The 22,105-nt window shown below is 37.9% G+C and overlaps 1 protein-coding gene across 1 annotated transcript in view; it reads left to right on the plus strand.

Annotated features, from left to right (window-relative positions):
• The first annotated feature begins 5,370 nt into the window (after positions 1–5,370).
• The window catches only part of LOC139442624 (visual system homeobox 2-like), a 39,053-nt gene continuing 22,318 nt past the window's right edge, over positions 5,371–22,105 (plus strand). Inside the window, exons 1-2 of the mRNA XM_071223479.1 lie at positions 5,371–6,115; positions 6,297–6,396. Of these exons, the coding sequence (XP_071079580.1) occupies positions 5,707–6,115; positions 6,297–6,396 (509 nt within the window). The 5' untranslated portion in view covers positions 5,371–5,706. The remainder of the gene's footprint in view (positions 6,116–6,296; positions 6,397–22,105) is intronic.

The raw sequence follows: 22,105 nt of genomic DNA on the forward strand, positions 1-22,105 counted from the left end.
TTCGCTGGTCACGCCGAAGACCTGGGTTCGATTACCGACATGGGTATAATGTGTGAAGCCCATTTCTCGTGTCCCCCGCCGTGATATTGCTGGAATATTGCTAAAAGCGGCGTAAAACCATACTCACTTACTCACTCAAAAAGTGTGGCTGCGTTTCCAAATTTGACGCAAATGACAAAAATGATGTCCGATGTAGTTCCCTATTTTGACTTGTACCAATGCCCGTGTTCTTTTTCAGATGAACAATTGATTTGCCGCTCAACGTTTCGCAAACACCTGGTGTCATTACTATTTGATAGTAATTCATAAACACATGCTCATGATAAAGTCGGAATTGTACAATCCACTCTGCTTTATGCAGAGATTTCCTTTGGATATGGAAAGGGCTTTGTTGCTTTATTAGCAGAGAATTCTTGTGAATATGGAAAGAAATTGTCGCTTTTATTTGCGGAATGTCATTTGTAGCCCCAATAACTGACTATTGATTGGAACTATCATATATTGCTGAATACAACAAATAAACACAATAGCTGAATTGAGTCAATATTAGGTGAGGTGAGGTGAAATTGGGTTTAACGTCGCGTCCAAGATTATTGCACTTATATAGCGACGTGCATGTGTGTGTGTGGCTGCTTGTACTAGTCCGGACTGATGCCGATTTATAGTGCTAGCGCAGATACCATGCCGCAGTTTAACATAAATACCCCACTCAGACACAGTATACTGACTCCGTGCCGACCAGTCCTTGTTTTAGCCCCTTAATGCCGAGCGCCAGACAGGGTAACAACAAGTACAATCTTTTAACGTCTTTTTGTATGACGCGGCCCGGGATGGAACCCTGGACCTTCCACTCTCCGGGCGGACGCTCTACCACAAGACCACGGAGGCGGTCCGAGTCAATATAAATAAAAACCACAAATCAATTTCCATAATCATAAGAAATCCGCTGCACAATTTCGACTATGCCAGAAGAATGTGTTTCTGAATCATTATAAAATAGCGTTAATACCACTTGTTTGAGAAAATGTGAGCATATCCTGTCATCAGAAACACGCGCAAAGGCAAGTCAAGTGTTCACATGAAAAAAAAAACAAAAAATGTAACATATGGTACTAATCAAAATAGGGAACTGCATCGGACATACTTGTCACCTTCAAGTACAATACAACGCTGCTGGAAATAATGCCCATTCAAACACACAGATGTGAAAGTATATAGATCGACACATTCACAATGCGGACTCGATTGTTCTCGCGTTTTCCGGTGTGTAAAATCTCACTACACCAGGGTCGAGAAACAATTATTCAGATTATAATGTAAAAGCATTATAGATATATACAAATAATAAATATACTAGCATTGTAACCATACTAAAACAGATAATTATCATACAGTACGAACTATTCCAGACAACAAACAACCGAAACACCTAAATATTGACAAATGATTCCTTCTGCACATCACGACTGAAGCCCTGTCAGAATTTAACTTAAATTATTTTTATGTAACTAACCAACGAGGAGAATGGAAGATGAACGGGTCGCGTTTCGTGAACATTGGATATGCTAAGGGAATACACAATCCAATTTCATGAAGTTGAAACCAGAAGAACCGCAGGCTTACTGAAATAGTAAAATTAAACGATCAATGTACCCACTGCTTAAAGCTATTTCAGCATGCGTGAATATTTTTTATGGAACCACCTCTGAGCCAAAATTGCAACATAAATGATATTAAGTGTCGCCATCTCAACTCAATAACAAGAAAATCAGTCAATTGGTTATGCAGCCTAGCTTAGACAGAGGGCTGATGGCAAATCTGTATCTAACGTGCTTTGCTTGTGTTGAAGCTTAATAAGCCACTCGTCATAGAGCGTTAATTATATCATCTCGCAGACTATGGCCACACAAAGCACGTTGATAAGCTTCACAATCGCAGGGGCAACAATCCCAGCCTTTGACAAGAGTTCAGCAATCTTGATTAAAAAGTCGCCGCACATGAGAAGGAATCCTTTTAAGTCTTCTACTCGGGCTGAAAGTTTCTCTGCAGAGTCCACGGGACATTGAAATCAATTACATTGGCCAGCAATTGAGGGAAAAAAATATTCCGAATCAATTGCCAAGGAATCCGAAAAAGTATATCTCTGTGATTAGGTAAACAAAGGCGACCATCTCGTAGCGCCGAAACTACATTAGACCCATTGGACTTGCACGCGAGGGCCTTTCGTGTCGCTCGAAGGTAATGTGCGTTCGTTATTATAGGGTCTTCCTGGAAAATGAAATTCGATTTTAATATCTGCGAAATCGTGTAAAATGAAGTGAATGGGATTTAGATTGGGATTTCCTTGTTTACAATTCGTCAAATTGCCACCGCTTATTTAATTATAGGTAATTCTGGCGCCTTCGTTTGCGCATTACGGCTTCGGGAGCCGGGTTAACCGGCTACTTCAGTCGACTGCCGTCTCCAGTGATGACTTGGCAGCAACTTAACCCCGGGGGTCATCGGAGCAAGAAATTATAGCGGTGGAGGTCACCTACCAACTTGGGCTCTGGTTCATGAACTTAGTTGAACTTTGAAGACTGTCATTTGAAGAATGTCTTTCGAAATCATAACGAAGAGGTCTTGCTTTTTGTGCGTTACTTTAGGGTAAAAAGTGTTTAATAATGTTGACATACGTCTTCTGTCATCACAGAATGGTTTCTGGAACAAAGCGTTCTTAACGGTGGGCGTGAGGAACTCTAATACTTTAACATAGCCTTGTATTTGATAAGTCACGCGTCTATGTGCACAAGTAATTATTATATAATATTGTCACACAAAGAAAGGAATTGCCATGAGCTACCAATGTAGCTCGTGTTCTGATCCCTATTTAACAGACCGCTTCCGTGGCCTAGTGGTAGAGCGTCCGCCCGGAGAGCGGAAGGTCCGGGGTTCGATCCCCGACCGCGTCATACCAAAAGACGTTAAAAGATGGTACTTGTTGTTACCCTGTCTGGCGCTCGGCATAAAGGGGCTAAAACAAGGACTGGTCGGCTCGGAGTTAGTATACTGTGTGTGAGTGGGGTATTCATGTAAAACTGCGGCATGGTATCTGAGTGAGCTCGCACCATAAATCGGCATCAGTCCGGACTAGTACAGGCAGCCAAACACACACACATACACACGTCGCTATAAAAGTGCAATAATCTTGGACGCGACGTTAAACCCAATTTCACCTCACCTCGCCTATTTAACACTGTCTTAGAAGTGTCACACTTGTATAATAAATTAGGTTAAGTTTAACATAAATAGAACATGGAATCGTCTTTCAACGCTGACGTTTTTAACCTGCGTTGGAACCTTAGTTTAAAATTCGTGACAACATATGCAAATTGGATATGAATAGTTAGTCAGTGTATTTTCAAATGGCTTTTAGCAATATTCCAGCAATAGCGGGAGGACATCAGATGTAGGCTTCACACATTATGGGAATTGAACCCGGAATGTGTCCCGAGATTTGACAACAACCTACTTATGAAATATCCGAACTTCAGGAGTTATACATGTCACGTCAGTCAAAACTAAAAACTTATTCACAGTTGTTCCATGTTAGTTTGTTTGTTTGCTGTTTTGTTGATTAACGTCACATTATATGGCGGCAGTCTGTAAGTAAAATAATCGAGTCTGGACAAGACAATCCAGGGATTGATATCATGAGCACCTATCTACGCAATAGGGATACGATGTCATTCATCAACTAATTTTGCGAGCCTGACCACCCGATCCAGTTAGTCGCCCCCTACGACAAGCATGGGTTGCTACACACTCAGAATTTCACGGGGCTGATTGGTTCTTGTGGAGATGGGACGGTCTTGTTGAAATGAGGTTGATAACTGCCACTTTTTACGAAGATTTCAAAATACGTCCTATGAATCTTGTTCAAAAGTTGTCGATCAGGTTACGACGTAAGTGTGTGACTGTTTTGATTGAGCCCGTTTCGCGAACACCTGGTGTCATTTTTTTGCTTGTTTGTTTATATGTTGTTTATCGCTTCACACACCTAGGTCTAACTATATGACGGCAGCCTGTAATTAAACATTAATTAATATTATGAGCAACGATCCATGCCGATAAGCAACGATGATATACAAACAACTCAGTAAGCGTGACCACCCGATCCATCAGTAGCCTCAATGGACATGCATGGGTTGCTGGGGACCAACTCGAACCCGGAATCGTAGGTTAGGCTTTATTGTTTGTATTAGTGCGGAAGCGGATCCAGCATTTGGATAATCCCCGAAATAGTAAAGTAATATCTTCCATTTTCAACGAAAGCCCGTTGATTACGATTAATTGTTTTAAATTAGCAGCATTATCACACAACGAAATAGTCGGAATTTGAATCAAATTCTACAACTTTAATTTCATTGTGATAAAGATCATGTATAAGCCATTGCATAAATCAGTTCAGAGAACATTAGTCTGTCATACAGACCCTGAAACAAATATATCCAATACAGACCATGCAGGTCTATAAAAATGGGCAAGTCTAGATTACTGCAGTTTCAGGCATATGGAAAATGAAGAGTCACTGGGCTCCTTTTTATTTGTTTTGTATTAAGATAATTTTACGGGTTTTTTTCTGTAAAATATTTTCATTTCAGAGGCTAGACGTTAGTCTAACAGAGCATGGAAACGTCATTGATTTTGAGCAACCACGTGGTTCTTCTATTCAAGTAAATACTATCAAATAAATTATATGCTAGTTTGCACGCATGGTCGTTAACAGTTGCAGTAGTGCAATTTCTGACGCACAACACTACCCCGATAAAAACAAATTGTATTTAAATAAATCCATTTGTAATTCACATACAATATACATTTTATTCTGCACTTCAAACAATGTTTCAAATTGTATTCGAAAATCTGTTCAATGTATCAGAGCGATTTGAAAAGAATCTCTAACTTTGTAACTCGTTTACTCTCAAGATATTTCTGTACATCACTACGGAAATTGCGGTTAGTTTTGACACTCTGAAATAATTATAACATTTCCAGGATTACCTGATATATTCTCCGTTATTTGAGGCGTTGTGTTAAGCACACAACGCTACATTTTAATAGCTCTCATCTTTAATACCTTCTTTGCTGACGGCGTATAACTTGCATTCTGTTAGACTGGTTGTCTCTCTCAAATTCGTCTCCTGGCTAGTTAGTTCATGCCATTACACCCTGATTGGTCAGGAACACTTCATCAATATCCTACAATTACCACCACGCCGTCTAAGCCCGTTTTACTGCTATCAATCATACCCTGGCCAATTCCAACACATCTTGTTTTATTGGCGATACCTTGCTAATCGCATACGCCTAATATTTGCCTGATTTGAGGCGAGATAAGGGGGAGTTGTGCCTCCTAGTTCTCGTAGCTACTTAATCATCAATATTGAAGAATCGTTGAGCCGAGAAATTTAACCAATGGCTGTATTGAAAGGGTTCCGACAATTGGCGATTACGGTGAATGACACAGTGTTCAATATTCGCGATCTGGAGGGGCGGATACTTTTGCCGTTTTATCTGTCCAGAGACGTTCTTGTTTTCACACCGTGGGATAAAATATGTGGCTCTGCTCCGTCTGAGTGAGTTGTGTTTCGCGTGTGACGGACAATCGCGGTGTCGTCTGCTCGAGCGGATGCCGTCTATCTCTTGACGTTGATAGACCAGACGATGAAGTGCGGAGCCCATCAAACTCTGATGACCAGTCTGCACGAGCACGGACCTTTGGACAACAGGACTTTTGCTTCCCTATCCACTTCAGCTTCTTTTTTCATGGAACCCAGAAAGAAGACAGCTTTTTCTATCCGTGATTTGCTGGGTCTGAGACAAAACCAGGACAGACCACCGAACTCCGGGTCTCCCAGTGAGTTGAGCCTGACCCACAAGTCAAGCCACCTACCCGACCCCCGGGCGTCCATCTTCTCCCTGGGGGCACCCCCCTCACGGCAGGCCCACCATGGGGGCTATCCCTACCCACCCTGGGGCTCTCCTCTCATAGACTCACTGACCACCTCTGGACAAACTATTCTCAACTTTAACATTTTCCAGGCTGCCAATAATAGAGAATATGGTAAAACAGGTAAGTAATGTTCGTCGACTTTCATCGCCCTGTAAAAAATATAAACCAATTTCTGTTTGAATAATCCTCTTTATTTTTTCAAACTTTTCAAACTTTCTCAATGGTAAATGTGTCATTTATAGTTATTTTCCCAACACAATATGAGAGGTTTTCGGTAATGAAATATGTCATTGGATTTCAGACTTAGAAGACAGAAAAGCATTGCCTCAACAATCAACATTTGAGGCACTCCACCTTTCTCAGCCTTCAGGAAAAAAAAAGAAGAAGAAAAGACGACACAGGTATTATTGCTATCAATCATATTTCATAATTTCATATTTATATATTGCAAAGTGCTACTTCAATCACTGACTTGAACCATATCGATCAGAAATATAGTTACGAATCGAACATTATAAATTCCATAATATTATGACCCACCATACACTTAAAACTAGAAAATTATATTATGTTGTTCCCTTGCAATATTTATCTTTTCCTTACTTTGCATGATGAGTAAATTGTAGACCAGCAAATTACCCGCACCAATACAGAGTATATATGGGTACCAAATACCCCTTCCCTCCGAATAATACAAGGGTGAATGATCTCTTCCCATTCCTCTTTGGCAGTGGTTTGGAAGTTTATCCCAGGAAAACCTAATTTGAAATATTTCATTAAAGACATTGCAACTCGTTTCACATTAAATGTGTGATTAGTTTGAACTGACCAAATCATTTGTGTTAGCGTTATAGAAAACAATTAATTCCCGCTAACCTTCATCACTGTCTATCGTTAATTCATTAATCTTGTTAATGTTTTTTAGCCGTGATCTACGAAAGATTGCCAATTACTCAATGGACATGTTTCACGTGTAGTCAACTTGTAATAACGAACAATGCCTCGTTGCTAATATAACCATTCAATAACCTTTGTTCTCACGCGTGTATCCCGCAATCATTAAACAAAGTGTTATATCGATCAAAAATCGATTCCGACTGGTCCGTCGTTCCCTCTGACTGATTGGAGTTGTGTGTTTAGATTACATCTGTGCGAATGTGTGTTGCGTATGGTTTCAAGTGATTAATTTCATTGATACCTTTAATTCACTTACTTTGAGCATGCTTGATTAATATAATGGTAATATGCATTTATATTCATAAATATTAACCGGTTTTTATTGATAATGTTTTCACATTTATTATCGGATCAAATATGTAAAAGTCCAATTTGGGATGTTTTATAGAATATATTGTTTGTGAAATTGAACACATTTTCAATCGAATGCGTTGAATGTATCGTCTTTGTTTGTTTGTTTATTTGGTAATTACATTCACGTTATGCATGGATATGCATCATGAATATTATTTTCATGGAATTATGCGGATAAAGGTTTTTAAAATGATTGAACGATTCTGTGCGCACATTTATGTATAATGAACAGAAATTTGTGAAATTTTATCAGATACAGAGAAATATTATATACAAAACGTATGTCGTGGATGAAAAGCCGACGTACTATTCTGAAAGGAAATGTGATCAAAATAATATTATTTCATCACTTTTAAACATTAATCTATGATTTGAGACGAATCCATGAAGCATTAATTTAGTTCTGAAATCTCGTTTATCAACCTTAATAATTCACATAATTCAAACGTCAATTTATAATGCGTTAAAATTATACTAAACTTCAAATTTTGAAAATAAATGGCTGATATACAAAACTCCCAAATCGTGCTACATTGGCTAACAACAAACTTTTACTGGATTGTCACGGGTAAATAATTTTATTCCATGACCATGTTACATCTATTGACTCGCGGATTCAATTGTAGTTTGTCTCTTCGTTGCAACAGAGTGTTTACCACACATATTTACCCAAATGTGTAATTAGATCCATGTATATTTGCAAGCAATGTTTAACACTGGATTGAATAAATGGAAAACGTTGCGAGACATTGTTTAGTAGTCTGGTATTATTCGAGGAAATTCTATCCTCTACTCGTCGGGACCACTGTCAATGGCAATTAATAAATGATATGGTGCTAATTACTGTATATATGTGCTATCTCATCAAATAACGTCAAACGTTTCAATATCAAACTAGCTTTAGTGGTTTAATGTAAACAGTCTTGTTTGGGTACTTTCATATGATATTTGCCCCTCAATTAGCTGATTGCACTGAGGGAAGCCGTGTTGTCAGTGTTGCGATGTTGAAGAATTGTGTAGAAATTCTCATTATATCATCTGAACGGTTGAATGTCTAAACATAATGTGAAAATATCTTTGTCAAAATATTAATGAAATAGTTTATGTAATGTGGCCGAAACTCTCATAAATGTTCTGATAAATACAATTAATATACAAGCATGGTTTCAGGAAAATTAGGAACCTTGTACTGTGCAATTTATATTTACGAGCATATATTATAAAAGAGAACTTCGTGCTTGATTTTCTTAATTTTCAAATTATGAAATCAGTTAATGTTAATTTTAGCCCATATAAAGCGATATATTAGCTGAATTATGAATGCTCAAATGTATGTCACCATTTGTGAAGCTACTATCGTTGATTCATTTCATAACATCGCTCTGTAAATTGAATTCTGCCTATCGATTATATTGATTAGTGAACCAAACATAATTTTACGTGTAAACGAACGATAATACACATCGTTTAAGAAAAACATTATTTAAATTAAATATTCAGTTTCTTCTCACGTCCGATGCGTTGAATTGGCTGAATTACTTTAATCGAATACACTATCCCCATAAACGACCGTCGTTCCTTCACCCATATATGATACAGCTAATAGCAGATAATTAAATAATTCAAATGACTAATCAAGATATGCATTTTATATCAAATAGATTTAACTAGGAGATCTCGCTCCATGTGAAATGTCGAGACATGTTCAATTGCCTAAATCTTTTCCAAACGAATTGTAGGAATGTGAACATTTTATACCTCACTTTGGAATTACCTTGAATTATTCTCCTCTTGCTCTAGAGAACCATGTGCGGGAATGCTGTAACGTGATCTAACCAAAAACCACATCGATCACTTTTGTGGATAATCGATATTAATTCGCTGATTATCCGATTTTCTCGTCACCAGTTTAAGCGCTTGCCGAGATTTCTTCATGTGAGTATTTGAATGTACGGGGGAATGGTTCGTGGTCTTAATTTTGACGCAGTTGGCCCCAAAACGTCAAGCTTCCCCTATAATGTGAAAAATATTCACATAGTTAACGTTGAAACTAACTCGAATGGTATTTGGACATGAGGCGATTGGTTCTTAATGACTTTAGTGTTGCATGTATGTTTTACACTTTAGGTAATTAACGCCATCCTGTAGATAATGATTACCCTGTTCGATATTTTACAAACACTGACGCGGCTTTCATAGAAACACATTGAACGGTCTTCTGGTGTTGTATGTTGAGAGAATAGATAAGGGGATAACACAGTACGTCCTCATTAAAATAATTCGCTTTTGCGAATTAAATGTATTGATTGGAATTATTATGCACTTGCGTTACTTGGTGGTAATTAATATCGTATAAATAGATATATAAAATTTGAATGTTTTAAAAAGCAAATTGAAAGCGTTAATACTTGTAGAAATTTAATACGATTTTAAATGAAATTGCTTATGAAATATACAACATACAATTATACACTTATGAAATATACAATATACAGTTATGAAATATACAACATACAAGTATACAATTGCTTATGAAAGATTGTATTTCATGAGCGAATATGAAATTTTGTCATGACGATGGTTTTTGTAGAGATGGGAGGTAATGTTGTACACCATGTTCTTGCATGTAAAACAATATATTTTATGATAGGACTATTTTCCCCTTCAAATTAACAAAATGCATATTTTCTGATTACCTAAGGCATATGCTTTCAAAGTCGATCACCGCCGTTAATAGATGAGAACATATCCGTCTGCACCATTGTCACAACTAATAACACAGTTCTGCATGTGTCAAAATCAATATTAATATAAAATTGTAATTATTAGATACCCCGTCACGATGCCAAACTTAGAATATAGGAAAATAACTTACAAAGCGATATGTATGCCAGTGCAGTTTATTTGTCAATGTGTGCATGTCACAAGACTTGATTATCATGTTACCACGCGACCGCTGAAAATTGACGATGTCATTTAAGTGCAAATTCCCTTTGATTAGAATTCAAACCACACACCGATTGTAAAATGATGTCATTTCAAGAGCGTAATAACCGCTGCAAGATTATGCATGTATGTATATTACACATGTGTCGTGTATATAATCCGCATAACGCTATTGAATAAACAATAAGTGTTCATTTATACAAAACTACGCTATTGATGAATTTAATGTAAATGTATATTAAATTATGAGCTGTAACCTGATCGTTATGATGCTTTATACAAGCGAACATGGTGTTGTGGTCGGGGGCAGTGTGATAGACTAGTGGATAAAACGTTTGTTCGCGCACGCGGAAGGTCCAGGTTTGATTCCCATATGGACACAATGTGTAAATAAAGCGACAAAACTTTAACCATATCGAATAGAAATCTCTGCATTAAGCAAAGTCGATAGTACGATTCCGACTATATCAAAAGCATGTGTTTATGAACCAGTATGAAATAGTGATGACACCAGGTGTTCGCGAAAAGGTGAACCTATCCTGCCCGTATCCACCTGTTACAAACACACGCAAAGGCAAGTCAACTGTTTACATGAAAAATAATACAGGAAGTCAAAATAGGGAATTGCATCGGACATCATTTTTCTAACTGGTGCGTCAAATTTTAAAGCCCCTTTCTGATCCCCCGCCCTGATATTGCTGAGATTTGTCACTCACTCACTCACTCACTCACTCACTCACTCACTCACCTTTAAGTAGGAATGTAAAGGTTAACGTCTAGCTGCAAACAAAACACGTAATGGCTCAGCGTAGTAAAGACGATGTATTAGTGGTCTTAGCGAAAAAAGATGTAACCATTCTGTTTTTTGAAGCCATTTGGTCTATATATAGAGAAGCCTGTTGTATGTGAAGTACAGCTGTCCTGGATAATGGCCAGTCGATCTTGTCTCCCTCCTTCCAGTCGTCTCCCTGCTGAGGAGGAATTTCCACTGATTTATTAACTGTTTTAAAAGGCTACGTCCAAAATTGGTTTGTTGACCTGAATGACAGTTCTTGTAATGTGTTGCTACCTCCTCAAATCGCACAAACTCAAGATATTGAGGCATGTTTTATCATGAATTGCTAGAACAGACCCAAGACACAACCATTTTGGAATAGTATGATTGCCCCTTCTAGAGGACCTCTTGTCAAATTCAGTTGCAAATGAAGTGGGTTTGGAAATGGTTGATCTAAATTAACATGACCCGATAATAACTTAAGGAGGCACTATTATTAATGTCTTCGTGCCCATTTCTCGTCTAGACGTAGTTTGTGTCAAACAAAAATTATGTGTATTTTCATTGAAAATCTGACAAACCGTTTGAATACCCCTTGTCAATCTTTCTATTGCTGCATACTGACTTGAGTCAACTTTTAAGGACATGTATGGTCGTTTCAGAAGTGGAGGCAACACTTTAAAGCATTTATTCGGGAAACATACCGTTGTGACACCAGGTATTTCCGGAACAGACCGGCCAGCACTGGTTGTGCGTGAGGGTCAAGGTCATGTTATATATGACACAAGATATAAATCCGGGCAATAGTTTTCGTTTAATGACATTCTCAATATGACAAGTCTCCCAAGCTAAATTGACATTTGCATCCAAAGATCATCACGTATGACAGCACTCCAGACCACAAGCGTGGCTCTAAATGTCACTGACACACAGCAGCGGGTGTCCATGACAGAGCTTGCAACAGTGTATGCTTTGATAACTTTTGTGATGCTTGATCGAGTTTTCAATCTCGCAGAAACAATCAGTTTAATGGCATATTTAGAAGGTCACATTAAGTGTCAACGTCGTTCCAGAGTTTTGAAGTCCGATACCATGCTGATAAATGGCTCAGGGTGCGGTTACCTTTTCTTAAACACCTGGTGCCATTTCTATGTAATGGTGATTCATAAACACATGCTTATGAGTGAGTGAGTGAGTATGGTTTTACGCCGCTTTTAGCAATATTCCAGCAATATCACGGCGGGGGACACCAGAAATGGGCTTCACACATTGTACCCACACATACTTATGACATAGTCATACAGTGTTTGTTTGTTTGTTTTTTAACGCCGCACTGAGCAATAGTCAAGCTATATGACGGCGGTCTGTAAATAATCGAATCTGGACCAGACAATCCGGTGATTGATATCATGAGCATCGATCCACGCAATTGGGAGACGATGACATTCATCAACCAATTTTGCGAGCCTGACCACCCGATCCCGTTAGTTGTCTCTTACGACATGCAAGGGGTCCTGAAGACCTATTCTAACCCGGATCTTCACAGGCCTAGTCGTACAGTGCACTCATGATATCTTAGCAGAGAGCTCTCATATATACTGGAATGGTTTTGACGCTTTTATTAATCTGATTATTACTGAACAAAGATAACTATGTTTGCCGATGTTATCATTAACGTTCTCATGTACATGTATACGTTCATATGTTGGTAATAATTAAACACACACATATAATACAGTTGACAGTATGTTTTTGTAAATCATGAACTTCGTCCTCTTAGGTGTGTTTTGAAAGGACTCGTAATGTATTCCTCGTAAATGTTGAACGTATGTTTATTTATACCAATATATATCGAATACGTCATTCGTATTGACTCGAAGTCTACCAATGACAACCAGTTCCTTTACACGACCCCTTGGATTCCAGGTTAGAATTGGTCCCAAGAAACATTTGCTGGTCATTAGAAGCGACCAAATCGATCGGGTGTTCTGGTTCGATGACTTAGTTGATTGCATGTCATCGTACCCTAATGGTGTGGAATGTTGTTCATAATATCAATCACTGGATTGTCTTGTCCAGATGCAATTACTTACAGGTCGCGGTCAATCAGCTGGAACATTGCTTAATGTTGTGTAAACAACAAACAAACAAACAAACAAACAACTTCCACTTTTCTATTTACATGTACAGTAAAGTACGGTTATAACGAACTCAAAGGGACTACTAATTTTAGTTCGTTATAACCGTAGTTCGTTGTAAGCATATATACAGCATAACTACAGCAAATAGTCGGGACCAAAAAAGTAAGTTCGTTATATCCGTCAGTTCGTTATAAGCGTGTTCGTTATAACCGTAGTTTACTGTACGTCTGTACTGTACGTTTCGGAATACAAGTGCTGTTTTGCAAACTAGTTATCAATACCTGGGTGGGGCAAGTAAGTATTGTTGAGATACATTGAGATTGACAAAAGCGATAAACAGGTTGACAGACGGGATGAATATTTTGTTTTGTTTGTTTGTTGTTTAACGCCGCTCTCAGCAGTATTGACACCAGTATGTGTTGGTTCTTGAATTTGTCACTTCCATTTTAATATACCTTTTTTATCAGTGAGAAATACGAATTTGGATACTGCTAAAATATTCACGTTTTTAATACACGAAGAGAAAGTTTGTTTGTGAATAGATTTTGTCTGAATGAGAAGATAATGCGTTGGAACAATTATCCCTTCTATACAGCTCCGTTTATGTGATATTAAAGATAAATGCCGTATCTATGAAATCATTGATTTTGCTATCATTGTAGATATAGCAATTGAAGTGTTTTGCGTTGATGGACAAAGTATAGTAATTGTAACTTACAAACATGTTAAAATGTAACATTACATCGCTATTATTTCAAACAAAAAACAACCATACATCATGTCACGTTCTTTCCAAGCGCCTTTAGTTGATAAAAACAGGACCGAAAGTTTGGTGTTCGAACGTCTACGTGTAAAAAATACACTACCGGGCAAATGATAGTATACACTTGAAAGTTGTGGAAGAGACTATATGTATGTCAACTTCTTTAATATGAGGAACACGACGTTTCGGAGTATATGTTTACTCCTTCATCAAAAAGCATTGTGGAAGAGAATATATGTATGTCAACTTCTTTAATATGAGGAACACAACGTTTCGGAGTATATGTTTACTCCTTCATAAGAAAGCATTGTGGAAGAGAATATATGTATGTCAACTTCATTGATATGAGGAACACAACGTTTCGGAGTATATGTTTACTCCTTCATAAGAAAGCATTATGGAAGAGAATATATGTATGTCAACTTCATTGATATGAGGAACACAACGTTTCGGAGTATATGTTTACTCCTTCATCAGAAAGCATTGTGGAAGAGAATATATGTATGTCAACTTCATTGATATGAGGAACACAACGTTTCGGAGTATATGTTTACTCCTTCATAAGAAAGCATTGTGGAAGAGAATATATGTATGTCAACTTCATTGATATGAGGAACACAACGTTTCGGAGTATATGTTTACTCCGTCATCAGAAAGCATCACTTCTAAATGCCTTTCAAAGACTTGAAAATTGGATGTAACTAAAAAAAACGCTATCTAACGTTACTAGGCGCCGAAACACTACAAATTGAGGTTCAAAACACAACTATGATACTCTACCTAATACATCACCATCGAATGACCATTTCTTGTTTGTTTAATTTTCAAACATCGGTGTAGACTCTTTTGTCAGATGTTTATATCGCATTCTCGGAAATAGAGAACATATTTTGAATCATACTCAGCGTCTATCTTTAGTTACGTCATGACAGATACAATAAAAAAAACACTTGTTGGTCACACGCCAAAATGAATATTCGGTTTCTGTTTTAAGTGACAGAAATAACGATATGTATTGTTTTAGAGGTGTTAACACGTCAACAAATTATTGACATGTCAACAGATGTCAACTGCAGTGACGGATGTTGCCCTGTGGTGGTTGCGTCAGACGTGATGGACGATGTCACTCACGACGTGTGAACTGTGTAACGATTTTCCACTTCAAGTAGGAACATGTGTTTCCCATTACAGTCACGTTCAAGGCTCGGTTAACTCATTTCAAAGCGTCTGTTTGTAAGACATTCAAAGAGGCAAACTACCATACATGCGACACAGAACATGCATATATTTAATGTGTTAGAAATAATCATATTTCGATTAGGAATCATGTATTAATTCTACCACTATTGACACAGTAAGCATTTTCTTGGCAGTAAAATACTATTTCTGGCAGCGGTAGAACCTTTCTGATTTCCGTATACTCTATTTTACATTAAGGTACAATATGGCTCAGGTTTTAAAACACTCTATTATTGATTGAACGGTTCATTCTTATGTTTAAAATGTAAAAAGTTAACGAATATACAATAGTGGCTGAGTGGGTTAGATCGCTGACTTTGTGTGCTGGCGATTAGGTGCCTCACTCTGGCAAGTGTGGGTTCGAATCCCGGACGGGACTCGACCCCCCAAAAAGTACAAGAATCTGTACTTTACTAACAAAGTGTTATCCCAAATATAACATTTGTTACATGTTAAAAAGTTAACGTCAAAGAATAATAAGTCTCGATTATCTGTCGAAAGAGATTCCATTGAGCGTAAAAAGGCAAAATAGTGATGAACAAAAATGAATGGATCACTGAGAATCAGTGATGACACCAGGTGTTCGCGAAAAGGGTAAGCGTGTCTTGCTCTATACATATACCTATATATTAGGTATATGAACATGTATAGGAAGATTTTAATAGTGCCACAAAAATCATATAAACCAGAGAACATAATCAAGTCTAAAAGAAGTAATGTGAGACACAATGTTTGCAGGAAGGCTATTCCTCATCAGGATGGTAGAGACGGTGCTCGTCCAACTTCTGATACCGTGTTATTGAAACAAGTCATCAAATCATCAATCTTTTTACACATTGTCACTTTTGATAAATGCATCCTCATAATAGGTAATTGGATAATATAATAGCAACATTTAGAATCTTCATTATCCAGTTAATCAATATCGAGTGCTTCCTATATTTGCTGTTTCAGATTCTAACACGTGCCTATTATCGCACGGCCTCAAATATACCTGATAATGTATGACGCATGTTACACGGGGCCTGGGTGCCGTTGGAGAAAGCGATCTTAGCGCTCAGGTGATTGTAACTCCCATACCTTAACATAGGCTTACGACAATCGTAGCGCTAAGGTCGTCTTGTATAACGGGCCCCTGTGATCTTTCAGACAGCGAGAGGGGGTTCTTTCAAATTATTCCTTTCACGTTGTTTAATGATTTTGCCGAAATGGTTTATTTATGAATTGAAATTACTGAACATGTGAGTTATAAATTATTCAATATAACCATTTGTTATTTTTAATCTCTTTTTTTAAATGTGTGGAATGTCGCGAACACATGGCGTCATGACTGATTTTCAGTGATCCGTTCACATAATTTTCACCACTTTTTTGCCTTTTACGCCATTGTTATCTGTTTCGGCGGAAAATCGAGACTGGTTATTCTCTGGGTTTGACGTTATATCTTTTTTATGTATTAAGCTCCGTGCCCAAGGAGCTGGTGACAAAATGAAATTGTGATACAGATTCAGAATTGTGATTTCATTCAAATCTGATCTTTTACTACTATACGATGCCTCTCAGTATGAAGATCTTACGACAGCCCCTTGAAGGTCGTGGCAGGTGAATATCGAGACTTCTAAATTGTCTGTACGATTTCTGTATCTCGAAAACGAATCGGAGAGTTCCTAATGCCAAGAAAAAAGGCTGATGTTGATTGTATATACATCTTGTCGTTTTGGAGCGCCCTGTACGATTTCTGTATCGAGGTCGTAAAGAATCGTTTTAGAAAGCTGATATCTGATTGAGTCGTGAACCCACGCATCGTTCATTTAGATTGGGTGGAAATTCACCTGCTGCGATCTACTATGGATATGTCAGATCTTGACGCAGAAAGGTGTCACTGTTGTGTGTTATCATTCACTGATCAGGTGACCGCCTCCGTGGTCTAATGGTAGAGCGTCCGCCCGGAGAGTGGAAGGTCCGGGGTTCGATCCCCGGCCGCGTCATACCAAAAGACGTTAAAAGATGGTACTTGTTGTTACCCTGTCTGGCGCTCGGCATTAAGGGGCTAAAACAAGGACTGGTCGGCTCGGAGTCAGTATACTGTGTCTGAGTGGGATATTCATGTTAAAACTGCGGCATGGTATCTGAGTGAGCTAGCACTATAAATCGGCTTCAGTCCGGACTAGTACAAGCACACACACACACACACACACACACACACACACACACATAAGTGCAATAATCTTGGACGCGACGTAAAACCCAATTTCACCTCACCTCACTGAACAGGAATGAGGAAGTTAAACGAAGAACATTTACCCTGAAAATATTTTTGGGGGAATTCGTTACATCCTCTTTGTCATTTGTTCAAGGTTTAACGGTACGATGATCTTGTGATCTCGTTGTTCAATTAAACATTGTACATAGCTGGTAAATAAAAACAACAAAAGCCGGCCTTTCCATAATCATATTTTAGAGTGAGTGAGTATGGTATTACGCCGCTTTTAGTAATATTCCAGCAATTTCACGGCGGGGGACACCAGAAATTGGCTTCACACATTGTACCCATGTCGGGAATCGAACCCGGGTCTTCGGCGTGACGAGCGAACGCTTTAACCACTAGGCAACCCGACCACCCTCATATTTTAGAATCCATTTATACAACTCTTGTTGTAGGCAAGTCAATTGTTCTCTTGAACTGAAAGAAATGAGTTAACTCAAGAAACATAAAACATATAAGTTCTTGGTTGTCTTAAACAAACCAACTTTCGGTTGTGCATCTTCATCAGTGATGTGAAGTAAGGAAAAACAAGTTATTCGCATCATCCTTGCTTTCAGTAATTCTGTAAACCTGTGCTTTACTGATTTTTTTACCTGTTCCTTACTGATTCCTTTACGTGTACTTTACTGATTTCTTTACCTGTTCCTTACCGATTCCTTTACCAGTTCTTCACTGATTCCTTTACCTGTACTTTACTGATTCCTTTACCTGTACTTTACTGATTCCTTTACCTGTTTTTTACTGATTCCTTTACCTGTACTTTACTCATTCCTTTACCTGTACTTTACTGTACTCATTTACCTGTAGGTTACTAAACCCTTTACCTGTACTTTACTGATTCCTTTACCTGTACCTTACTGATTCCTTTATCTGTACTTTACTGATTCCTTTACCAGTACTTTACTGAACCCCTTTACCTGTAGCTTACTGATTCCTTTAGCTTACTGATTCCTTTACCTGTGCTTTATTTCGACCCTTTACCTGTACTCTACTGCACCCTTTACCTGTACTTGACTGCACCCTTTACCTGTACTTGACTGCACCCTTTACCTGTACTCTACTGCACCCTTTACCTGTACTTTACTGCATCCCTTTACCTGTACTTTACTGCATCCCTTTACCTGTACTTTACTGCATCCCTTTACCTGTACTTTACTGCACCCTTTACCTGTACTTTACTGCATCCCTTTACCTGTACTTTACTGCATCCCTTTACCTGTACTTTACTGCACCCCTTTACCTGTACTTTACTGCACCCTTTGCCTGTAGTTTACTGCACCCTTTACCTGTACTTTACTGCATCCCTTTACCTGTACTTTACTGCATCCCTTTACCTGTACTCTACTGCACCCTTTACCTGTACTTTACTGCACCCTTTACCTGTACTTAACTGCATCCCTTTACCTGTACTTTACTGCATCCCTTTACCTGTACTTTACTGCACCCTTTACCTGTACTTAACTGCATCCCATTACCTGTACTTTACTGCATCCCTTTACCTGTACTTTACTGCACCCGTTACCTGTACTTTACTGCATCTCTTTACCTGTACTTTACTGAGCCCTTTACCTGTACTATACTGAGCCCTTTACCTGTACTATACTGCATCCCTTTACCTGTACTATACTGAACCTTTTACCTGTACTCTACTGCACCCTTTACCTGTACTTTACTGCACCCGTTACCTGTACTTTACTGCATCTCTTTACCTGTACTTTACTACGCCCTTTACCTGTACTATACTGAACCTTTTACCTGTCCCTAACTGCAACGTTTACCTGTACTTTACTGCATCTCTTTACCTGTACTTTATTACGCCCTTTATCTGTACTTTACTGCATCCCTTTACCTGTCCCTTACTGCATCCCTTTACCTGCACTTTACTGCATCCCTTTACCTGCACTTTACCTGTACTAGACTGAACCTTTTACCTGTCCCTTACTGCACCTCTATACTTTACTTCCCTGAACACACTAATCAAGATATGTTAAGAGTAATTGTGTAATATCAAACTATGTACATTAAGACTATGTCTGGATTGATTACACAATTAATGTGAATAAATCATGAGTATGGTCGACAGGGAGCTATGACTGTTTAAGGTGCGGTTGTATCATGTTATGATCATAATTAATAGAGCACACGGTGCCCATTCAAAAGGAAACACGACTAAAATGCATTATCCGGCTTGTAACGATATGCATGCGCCGGAAAAGATTTATTTAGTTCAGTTTCTTGAAATAGAACACTCTGCGTGACCGCGCAATGCTATCTGTTGTTGACAACCCCGACTTCCTTTTGAAATAATATGGGAGCATATTGACAGAACTCACAGTTACCAATGTGTCAGGACGGGTGTTCGGTTTCAAACGAATTCCCGTAACGGACCAATTATTACATTTTAATCATAACTGACCAAAATTCAAATAACGTTTTGAATGGAATACGCCACAGATAGATATTGGCTTACCGGTAAACGTCCATTATTTTACAACGAAGTAATGTGACATTGATACTTTAAGCTTTGTAATTGTGTTGAAGTGTTTATTGAAACGCGCTAATATCTCGGTATGGCTTTCGTGTGACGTATAACATTTACTTCCTGGTTGTTTTAGAAACCGTATTAAACTCTGTATTCGTAGTCCTGACATGTTCGTATGTTATGTAAGTTCACATTTCGATTAGTCCTTGTACTTTAAAGGCCAATAAACACCTTGGGACAAAAGAAAGTACACCGTTTTTGTTTTTTTAATGTAAATGAAAATTGAAAGAGCTGTTGTTAAATTTTGATTATGCTCATTTAACCATCACTCAGTCTTCATCTAAAAAGAATTCAGTGGCTGGGTAATTTTGTGAAAAACTAAATTTGTTCATTGAAAACTAGGTTAAGAAATTTATCAGCAACCACATGACCCCTACCGTGTTGGAATTGTTGTAGATGTGTGCCGAAGACAGCAGATTTATTATTTTCAAAGATAACATGTCTAAAATACTCATCAGAAGTTGTGCATTATGTGATTTTGTTTTTAATTTTTGAAAAGTTTTAACTTAAAACATGTTAAAAACTGAGTGATGACTGAGTGCTGACTACGCGACAATACAATTAATGTTTTTTTATTTAATTTTTATCGCAAATTTAAGATATGAATATGAATTTAAATCGGAAAGCAATCATATGATCAAATCTACTGAGAAGTACAGTTTCTTTTGCCCCTCAGTATAAGTTATTTATGGCTGACCAACTTAATTGCCACAGTGTTATCTTCCGTATGATAATTGCTTCGTTGGGGGAACAATCCTTGGAGTCAATCATTGATGATGATGATTATTAGTATTATTAATATTATTATCATCTTCTTCAACATAAGGTCACATAGCTAAGATATCTCTTGGGGCAGCAAAATGTTAGTGCTCAGTTCAGAGAGCAATAACTTTCACAACTGTCGAAAGGAGAGAAGGTTGTTTATTAATCGAGATAGGACTACTTTAGTGCCTGTCACTGTGAAAGTCGTACTGAATAGTTCCTTTTCTGTATGTTTGCGTCGACGACAGATACTCTTCTGCACCCTTTCGTCAAGAGCATTCTGATGCTATGCAGACACCAATACTGTCAACGCTGCCATACAAAGTGAATTGATCAAAACTGCTTGATATGCCTATTGGAGAAAATGTTAGTTAAAGCATCGATATGTCGCTGTCGGTAATCCCAACTATAGTTAGGATGTATGTTTATTAATAAACGTTCGGTCCGATTAGCTAATGTTTGAAGTTATATTTCAAAATGCAAAATAATTTGTTGAAAGATAATTATTTTGTTGACATGATATGATGTTTATTTAAATTACAATGAAAATCAATTTACGAAGCCTCACGATCCCAAATTTAGTGCAATATGCACTATGACGTCATTAGTGACGTCACTGTTGAACCATTCGTTTCATTTTAAAATGCTTGATCACTTTTATTTAGCGGCTGAAAATCACATGAAATGCAACTAACTCTAATTTAGTTTAATCAGTACAGGTTTAGACGCACGTTAAAATAAATCATGATTTTTTTTTGTTTTATCCCGCATAAGCCGGAATACCTCTATTTTGAGGTATTGATTCCAATACATTTCAGACTACATACCATATTACAAACAGTGTCTCATGTCACTCGTTGTCCTACATAGTTGCTTCAAACAATCGATTTAGTTTATTCAAAACCCTTTATAGTTCTATTGTTGGTAGAAATACATCATTAGCTAATTGAGATAATTGATGGTATTAAGTGTAGTATTTTTAATTGTATGTACGGGTCGATGAAGTGTAATGTGAGTTGATACATTTGTCGGTCTCTTGCTGTGGGGAACAAGTTTCCTGAACGTTGATCAAGTACGTAATGAACGATCGACGTCCATGTTACAAGTTTATCAATATAGTGTTTTTCTGGAACACTCACAGTTTGTATTTTCTATATGTCACGTTTAATGAGGCGAACATTGTTACCCCAAACATAGCTTTTGTCATTGCAAACAACTCATTCAACTCGATACCAACTAATTTACTTTAAATCTGTGGGGATACGGGGAACGTACTGATCAAAGAGGAGCTCGAGCTTTCTTGCAGAGTTGTGTCCCTTAACTGTGTCCGGATCCGCTGATCTTGGTGTGTCAGCACTATACCGT

This window comes from Haliotis cracherodii, unplaced genomic scaffold (genome assembly GCF_022045235.1).
Source record: "Haliotis cracherodii isolate W230 unplaced genomic scaffold, xgHalCrac1.p SCAF_5, whole genome shotgun sequence".
Classification (NCBI taxonomy): Eukaryota; Metazoa; Mollusca; class Gastropoda; order Lepetellida; family Haliotidae; genus Haliotis; species Haliotis cracherodii.